The sequence below is a fragment of the Mastacembelus armatus genome, chromosome 8, assembly GCF_900324485.2.
Source record: "Mastacembelus armatus chromosome 8, fMasArm1.2, whole genome shotgun sequence".
Taxonomy (NCBI): Eukaryota; Metazoa; Chordata; class Actinopteri; order Synbranchiformes; family Mastacembelidae; genus Mastacembelus; species Mastacembelus armatus.
This window is the reverse complement of record NC_046640.1, coordinates 22,668,035-22,677,014: the sequence shown is the minus strand read 5'-3', so window position 1 is coordinate 22,677,014 and position 8,980 is coordinate 22,668,035. Positions and strand designations below refer to the sequence as shown.

The window sequence follows — 8,980 nt, the reverse complement described above, 5'->3', positions numbered from 1 at the left end:
GTTATTCAGGTCTCCTAACCTTTAGCAGTGCTGCAGTGATGAGCTCTATGAGATCACTGGATTCATCAGTAACCAGTTTAGAAGGACACACTCATCCTGTTTAGATGGCTCTGCTGTCACAGCAGCGTTTAAAGAAGGCCGGGCCCGAGGCGATACGTGGTGATTCAGCCTCCGTCATGACACCAGTGTGGTAAATGTGCCACACTCAGACGTGCTAACATCCCCTGTGCTGTGGCAGCAGGAGCTGAGGCTGCAGCCAATGTTCAGATCTAATTTCTCCTGAAGCAGGTGAAACGTTCATTACGACGCAGCCACAGGACAAACACTTAAACGCCACTAACAACATGCACACCTTTGCCTTCACAACACAAACCTGCTGGGTTTTAAATAGTTTTTGGACAACAATGGAGGTCTATGGGACAGACCCATAGGCTGAACCAGGTTCTGGATTCGCACACATTCATTTCTGCTGTCAGTCTGTGGATGGGGTCTGGATTCAGGAAGTGGACAACAGGGGACAAAGTGAAACAGAGACAGAAACGTCCTCAGCATCATAACAGAGTAGTGACAGGTTAAACACTCAGGGCTGTACTGGCAGCTCGTCCCGCTGAGAAGCACCTTCCCTTCTTTCTAATTAACAAGCACTTGGCCCAGTCGCACAGACAAACCAGGCAGCAGAGCACACGGCCTCCATCTGCAGCAGCCTCGTCCGCCGGGGATCTGATGCTGATTTGAGCCAATGATGAAGTAAGTGGTGCTGACATCAGGCTGCACACAGGTCAATGAAGGAAACAGACACACATGATGGCTCACAATCTGCACCACAATATGACAGCTCCAAAAAAAACCAGCCCATCTGACAGCAGAGGAGAAGCTCGAAGGCTGAAATAAAGACCAAATATTCGCTTGAAACGAGACAGAAAGTGCTGGCACCTGCAGGACAGTGACGCTGTAACGTGACATTATAGACATGCTCAGAAACGTCGCAGGGTTAGGGCGGGAAATGTGGCCTCATTAGTTTAGCAGCACAGCCGATACATGTCCCTGACAGACGAGGACGGGAAGGAACAAACACACAAACCACAGATCTGATGGAAACAATCAGGCCTGGGACTGTACAGCGTTGCTCATGTATTTAAACCTGTCTAGTTCCTTCTTTTGCCGAAGCACCAGAACAGTTTCCACTTTCTAACATCTGGTGTCGTTGCTTATTTGTTTCAGAATATGAAAGGAAATCCTGAGGAACAGCTTTGTCTGTGTTTTGCACCGCTGATGCTCAAACGGTCCCCAGCCACTCATTCGCAGCTCTCGCACAGTGACGCTGTGACTGTGTGCCAGAACCGAACAGTGAGTCGAGTGTTAAGAGGAAGTGACAGCAGTAAAAGGCCAGTTCGAACCCCTGAGGAGAACACAGGATGCTATACAGGCTTCAAAATCCATCTGTCTGCTCCTCTTTGTCTCTCCTGGGGAAGCTTCTGATTCTCGCATCCATCCCCAGATCCATTAAGCCCCGCATCCAGACGGATCCCTTATTAAATCTTTCCTTCATGTTCTCTGGTCAGACCCTGACGCCGCAGACACCAGGAAGAAAAACACAGACGACGTGAACAGACGTGACAACTCAGAGACTTGGCCGACCGGCTGGAACGCCAAAGCCACAAACTACAACATGAGCTGTTTTTCACACAGACTGAGTTCTGACTGACGCCATCTTGCTGCCTCTTCTTCTGTGGTGGTTTAATGGCACTAACCAGCTCCTGATATTCATATATCTCAGCAAATGTGATTTCATTTGCAGTTTCAGAGGGAAAATCCATGAAATCACAAACAAGGTCGGGGTGTGAAGGGTTTCAGAGGTGGAGCTTTGGGCCATTTTACAGCCTGGTCTGCATAAAGAAAACCCAGAGTCCAGGGGGAAAACAGGCCTCGACCATCAGCTGCGACTCAAACCAGCTCCAGCGTCAACCCACGGCCAGCTGTGACAGGAAATGCTGTGTCCTTTTACTGTCCACTTCAGTTTCCTTAAACCAGCTTGAACTATCACCTCCTGTCAGACTAATGTCCCACTTTGTCTCATGTCACTGCACTGCCTGAAGTGAGCGTGCAGCGGGCGCCCTCCAGTTAGGTCAGCCCAGTAACTACTGGTCTGTGAAGGGTCTGAGTGCAGCCTGTGTCAGCAGCTCTGCAGGGCCAGCGAAGGCCTGCAGTGGAGCTCAGCATCAACACTTTCAATTGAGAATTAAAAAAAGACTGTGCTGTCTGCACACATCCCAATCTACTCCATCCCTCCCCTCAACACAGCAACACCTCGTCTTCAGGCACCGTCACTGCAAAGGGGTGTTTACTCTAAAGAGCGGGTGTAACCCAGCGCTGTAAGTACTGTCTTCACACATCAAGTTGTGTTAGCAGGAGAAACTACAGCTGAGCTTTCAGTCCACCAGGACCCGCCTCTTCTGTACTAATTCAGCTTTCAGGACCTCTGTGTTGCTGCGTCCAGAAGTGTGTGAGGGGTAAACTAACAAAAGTGTCCTCACATTTGCTCTCAATAGTTTTTCTGTTGGTTTTCTTTGGTATTGATGACAGTGAAACTGTGAATTTTATCATCTCAACAGAGTCTCCACAGCCAGAAGCTGCTTCCAGGAGTCCAGATGTTTCCCTGATCTGCTTTAACTGCCTGGATATTATCCCGTCTCTCAGCCGAAACCTCCTCTCCATGAAACAGGACGACAGCTGAGCAGATACAGGTGACATTTCCCGTTTATAACTTATTAAAGGAACAGTTCTGCGTTTAGGAAGATGTGATTATTTCCTGCCAAGAGTCGGATGAGAAGATGGAGACGATTTATTCATTGATCTGCTTAGTTTCTTTTAAAATGCAGGACAGATCAACACCATTCTACCTACATGTTTCTCAGATATACATGAATCCAAAGTAAACACTAACCTGTGGAAGATAAACGCTTATATTTAAAAACTCAAACACCAGCTAACAGGCTGCTACAGGTTTAGACATGTCTCCTCTTTTAAAAAGCTGATTGACTGTGGGACACTGGGAATGAGACACAATAGTTATACATATTTATTTTTTCCTTTTTTGTTCTGTTGTCATGTTATTTCTATTTATTGTATTTCAGAAAGTTTCACATTTTATGTTCCTCCGTCTCTGGCACAGGTACATGTCACAGGTAGATGTCACAGGTAGATGTGTTGGGATATATGTGGGTTTATAACTGATTTCTGTATCTCCCATAATCAAACTGTATCTGGAGGACAGAGGGCTGGGATCTACACTTTGTTTTCATTGACCTCTAGCTGCTTCGTGTTAAACTCTGGGTCCCACCCTCATGTCCTGTCTATTGACCGCTGCCAAGCTGAGCTGCTTGTTAGCTGATGTCACATTGTTCTGGGTGGGGTCCTTTGGGTGCATGGTCTTCTGAATTACTCCCAGCAACACAGTTGTTTTCAGCTACATAAGAAAACCTTGGATTCCATGGTACTGCGTCAGCCTGACCCACGGCAGGAACTGGGTGTAATTATATAAACATTATAACGGTGGCTGCTCCAGTGTTGACACTAGAAAGGAGCTGTAACCTGAGAGAACGTGTCGGGGGGAGAAAAAAGACGTTATTTAGAAATGAGCTGGGACTGAATCACTGGCCCCTGCAGGACATGCTCTTCTAGAAAAAAACAAACAACACACCAACCTACACTATCTACTGCCGCCCGTGCCCATCGCTGCATCATGCACACTGTAACAGCTTCCCACTGGTTTCCGCAAACCCCCGCTGCCTCAGGGCAGGTGCATCGCTAGCGGCAGGGACACACCATCGCTGCTGCAGCTGGATGAGCTCAGCAACGCCTCCTTCCTGTCTGTGGCGGCTCAGTGAATCCAAAGTCAGCCCTGTTGTGTGCGCACAGCATGGACGGGATCTGTGCTGAATAACACACATACGGAAACACCAGCTGGGACCTTCAAAGCCAAAGGAGATGATGGTGAACTCAGCATCTCCTTTACAGCTGATGGAGACGAATCGCAGGATCCATCAAGGTTTCTGGAGGTCTCATTTCATTTTCTGAAAAACCGCCTGAAGACAGTGTGAAGAGGCTCCACACTGCAGGAAACATGTATTCCATGTGCAAACAGTGGAAGATTAAAAAAAAAAACAAACTGAAGGTCATTTCATTGTCATTAACCTGCAGTGTGTGGCCTGCAAAGCTTCGGTCACCCCCTGCAGCAGCAGCAGCCATATTTTACCAGCTTCTGTCAGAGACACTTAATTCAATTACAGTTTTACAGTGTCAGGGTGTTACAGAGGATCATGAGTGTGTGGGGGCGGGTGGTTTAAGTCTATTTAATCCCCACTCTGCTGGCACGCAGATAAAATGTGCAAGGTTCACACACTGATTTCTAAAGATGGGAGAGGACGATTCGTCATGAAGCAGAAAGGCTTTTCTGTCACAGATAAACTTCTACATCGACCACGACCAGATCAAACACACACATATGTTGACACACATTAGAGCTCACAACATACACGACTCAGAGCAGCAAAGACTGTGGATTATGTGTGTGTGTGTGTGTGTGAGGGAACAAACCAAAAGTCAAAAGACGCCTGAGGACGACGACGAGGAGGCAGCTGATGCCACAAACGAGGATCTGCCTCCCGTCAGCAGCTGCAGCAGGACCACAGAGTAAGAACTGCAGACACAACCGCTGCAGACAGAAGGAGAATTCTGAGATTTGAGCACATACAGTGTAAAAGTATCTGACAACATCCAGGTGTTCCTGCAAAATGACGTTTAAGAGACATACATGCATTTTCTGATGTGAGAAGAGTAAACACAGCAGCGTGCCACCACTAGTTCGTTAGCGAAACAGGGTCAGAGGATACAAATGAAGTTCCTGCTCCCAGGCAGTGACGTTAAATACATAAATGTTGCACCAAACAGAAAAGAGCCTGTACAAATGGGATGAAAGCACCTTGAATTATGTATCATGAATAAAAAATACACACTGTGCCTCCACATAGAGGTTTTCTCTCCACACGGGGTAAATCAAACCAGATTTTATTGCTCAGTTTGGTGAATAACGAAACAAACGTGCTGCCTGTGCTCATGGATGTTAGACACTAAACCTTTTAAAGCAGAAGTCGTCAGTCAGACACAGGTACGGTACGCTCCACTGTTGGCTCCTCGTCGTATTTGTCTTCTCCTGCAGGACGACCATGAGCAGAGTCTGTGACGCTACAGAACTCCTCACTCACTCAGTCTTTCTGCTTCTCTTTCTGAAGTGTCTCCTCCTGCTGCTCTTCTTTCATTCACAAAGCCACATCCTCTGGACCCTGTTAGACCTGGACCCTGGACTCAGCTTGTGTCTGAAGTTTTCTTGGTTCTGTTCCTCTGCTGGAACTCTGCTTGTGTTCAGTGTGGTCTCAGGAACACTCAGCTGCTGGGAGATGCTCTGCAGCCTCCACCTGGACTCTGCAGGTATGAAGACCAACAGTTCTCCATCTGAGCAGGTTTTAGGGAGAACAGTGTGCTGTCTCAAGCCAACACCTTCAGCCATGTCGCTGTACCGTGGCCTGTAAATGCTTCAGGTAATATTGACTCATTGGTGTGGTTCTTCCTCTGAACTGCAGAGCAAACACTGAAGGAACCGTGAACTCTTAACTGTTCAGCTCCATCTAACACTGGCAGCCCACAGGACTGAAACGGTCGTTCGGCTGTGAAATATTTCTGGCAGGCCATACGCTGGAGAGGAGGCGTGTGTTTAAAGCTGCAGCCTGGGATCATGGCGAGCACTTAAAACTGTCTCCTTCCTTTACCCACAGGCTGGCACTGATGAGGACACACAAAGTTTCCATCAGCTTCTGTCTCATGTTTGTCGCTCTCATGACTACGCCTGCCTCCAACCCATTCTCTCCTGACAGACGCTAATTTACCATAGCCGAGTCTCTGCCTGAAGAATAGTCTCTTAAATCAGAGTGACAGAACCGAGCCGTGGCTGAGAAACAACATTACTTACGATGTGACTCTGTGCGCAACAGCAGGGCTGAAGTTTATCCCTCAGCCTCCCTCTGCGTCAGGCAGGATGTTATGGAGAAGCTGGGAGGGAACCAGCAGTGAGAACAGAACCAGTTCTGACCTAAGACAGAAAACATTCACCATCGAAGTACGGACACTGGAACACAGCTGGATGATTGAGTGGAGAGAGACGTGTTTTGGCCATGAAACTTAGGATTCATGATGTGATTGGGTGAATTGGATGAAGAAACATAAAGAGCACGTTCAGCAGGCAGAGACAGGAGAGCAGCTCTATTAAAAGCCTTTCTTTGGTCGGGCATATTGATTAAAGCCCCGACAGTTTCCGCCCTGAACACCCAGTGAGGATGATCCAGTGGCTGCTTTAATCAATATGTTCGACTAAGTAAAGGCTTTTCATAGATCTTTACTGAGAGCGTCTCAAGAACATTTTCTTTTCATCATCGCGTTCAGAACACCTGAAGGTTCTCTGAGTTCACTGTAGGTGTGACTGAGGACTGGGCCGCTTCTCTTTCTGCTTCAGCTGAACCATGAACTCACCCATTGTTTGTACAAGGACACCGGTGACTGTCTGAGCACCGAACACACTATGAACATGGAGAGTTAGTGATTTTAGCCCCTGGAGTTATGAGGGTTTCATAAATGAAATGTTTGACAGATTTGATTATGGTGTTTACAGCTGGAACAGTGTGACTTATATTAAGTGACTGGTTTGTTGAACTGTGACTTCAGGTTGGTGAGTTCATTGTCTGTGCTTGTCTTTCAGTGGATAAAGAAGCTGAAGACCATTTCTTGACCCAGATGGCACAGAGGATGTTTCATGAGACCGGACAGGACGGTCGATCAGGTGAGACGGAGGAATGGGCCTTAGTGTTTATTATGGTGAAATCACAGAGCTCATATCTCATATGTGGATGAACACAGCAACGAGCAGGACTTTAATCAAACCAAAACCCTCTGCTACTGTCTCTCTGCTGTTCTCGTGCACGATGACCTTTTGATTTAACGTCTCTGTTGAGCTCAGCCTTCAGGACAAGACTCAGGGCTGAGGCCAGAGAACACTTCTTATTCCTGTTGCTTCTGTTTGTCCATGTGGGGGGATAAAATGTGCTCTGATTCCTCTCACCTTTACCTCAATGTCTATGAAACACTTCAGGATAGTTTAAGTAAAAATAGGAAATGATTTTTAATATTTACAGTATGTATACCTGAGAGCCTGGACAGTCGGCCTGCAGTGTTTGCTCTGCTCTGTCTCTGTTACAGTCCTGGGAATGTTGGCAGTCCAGGTGGAGAGAGACCCAAAAACAGGTGCGGCTGTTGTCAGGTCCGTGGCCCCCGTGTCCACACCGACAGGCGCTCCAAAGGCTTCTACTGTGTTTGACGACGGCAGGAAGAGCATCCACAGGGTCGGCCAGTCAGAAGGCCAACCCACGACCGAGGAGCTCGGGCGGATCTTGAGCGCTATCGATGGAGTTGGAATGAAAGTGCTGCTGGATGAAGTCACAGTTATGCCAAACAATGCAGAGACAAAGACAGAGAACAGAGAAACCAGCAGAACCCCAGAGGAAAAACTCTGGTCTTTTTCCTCGCACCTTGCCCCGTCAGGTCAGGACCACTCAGATGCAGACGCCTCTAAATGCTACCAGAGCTGTGCTGTGAGCGTGGTGAACCAGCAGCATGACGAAGAGCACAGGAGTGTGATGGAGCTTAGAGAATCTGCAGCAAAAGTTGATCAGATGGAAGATCAACAGCTCGAAGAAGGCCCAGTCAGTCTAGTGTTCCTGGGATATTCTGATGCCACAGCCGGCCAAGGTCACAGCCAAGACGAACATGGAGGCATCATCACTGTGCAGCGGGTGATCATCACTGAGGAGGGAGAAGAACATGTTTTAGGGCCTGAAACTGCTGCTTCAGCTCTGCCAGCATCAGGCAGGCCAGCAGGGAAAGAGTCCCAGGAGGAGCAATTCCAGGAGATTCCCCTGGATGGAAACGGAATAGGAGCTGAAGTCCAAGGAGGGGAAGATGGGAAAGGGCTTCAGGAGGCATCTGCAGCCAGTGTGGCAGAGGGAGAAGGAGCTTCCAGACACAAGCCCTGCCAGTGTTGTTCTGTCATGTAGGAAAGGACTGTGATACTGCAGAAGCAAAACTGTGGAGCGACAGCTGCTCTCAGATTTTTACGATGCACTTTCTCCCCCTGGTGGACAGAGTGAGAATTTCAACCGACACTGAAACTCAAATCCATCTTCTCAGGCTTGACACCCGCCCTGTGCCTTACCAGCCAGAAAGGCTGAGCCAGAAGCAGTTCTCTATTTCTGGGCAGAAACATTTCTAATCATGGTCTGATCCAGGGGGATCATCTTAGTTTGAATATTTTAAAGTTACACATTGATGTCTTGGAGGATTATGGAGGATATTTTCACATACATTTTACTGGCTATCTTTCTTAAACCTGTATTTTCATATAAACATCTTCATAGTCCACAGTCTCCAGTGCTAAGTTGGTGTTGCAGTATTTCCATGTTTCACAGTCATATCTGTGTTGTGATGCTAATGTAAAAGTAAAACCCTGCTACAACTACTCTGTGCCTGCTTTTATTATCGCTGTAATTTGATATACAACTGATTCATTCCAGTGCATGTTCCTGGAAAATGGTTATTAAACAAAATATGTTGAGAATGTCGCCTGTGTTTTCTTTATAAACTGCCTGTCCAAACTGTGCACTGACCTCGCACAAGAGGATTTTGTTTGCTCACATGATCCAGAGGACAGGAAGGTGCAAAGCCGATCAGCTGGATTCATATTTCCATCCAGGTTCTGACGCTCATACACGAGACGGCTGCAGCGCTGCAATCAGGTGGGTCACTTCCTTCCAAATGTCTGAGTCCGGGGTCTATTCTGCTGCTAGTTGGTGTTTCTCATCTCTCTATCTGAACTGAA

At 47.5% G+C, this 8,980-nt stretch overlaps 1 protein-coding gene across 2 annotated transcripts; it reads left to right on the top strand.

Moving 5' to 3' along the window:
* The first annotated feature begins 2,369 nt into the window (after positions 1–2,369).
* LOC113140585 (uncharacterized) lies at positions 2,370–8,716 on the top strand. Of its 2 annotated transcripts, none has more exons than XM_026324484.1 (4): positions 2,370–2,499; positions 2,613–2,744; positions 6,809–6,889; positions 7,306–8,716. In XM_026324484.1, the coding sequence occupies exons 3-4, from the start codon at positions 6,844–6,846 to the stop codon at positions 8,157–8,159; spliced, it is 900 nt and encodes a 299-aa protein (XP_026180269.1). In that variant the 5' UTR covers positions 2,370–2,499; positions 2,613–2,744; positions 6,809–6,843; the 3' UTR covers positions 8,160–8,716. The 2 variants fall into 2 exon arrangements, with proteins under 2 accessions (XP_026180269.1, XP_026180268.1); XM_026324483.1 differs by having other exon boundaries at positions 2,370–2,510.
* Positions 8,717–8,980: the final 264 nt, after the last annotated feature.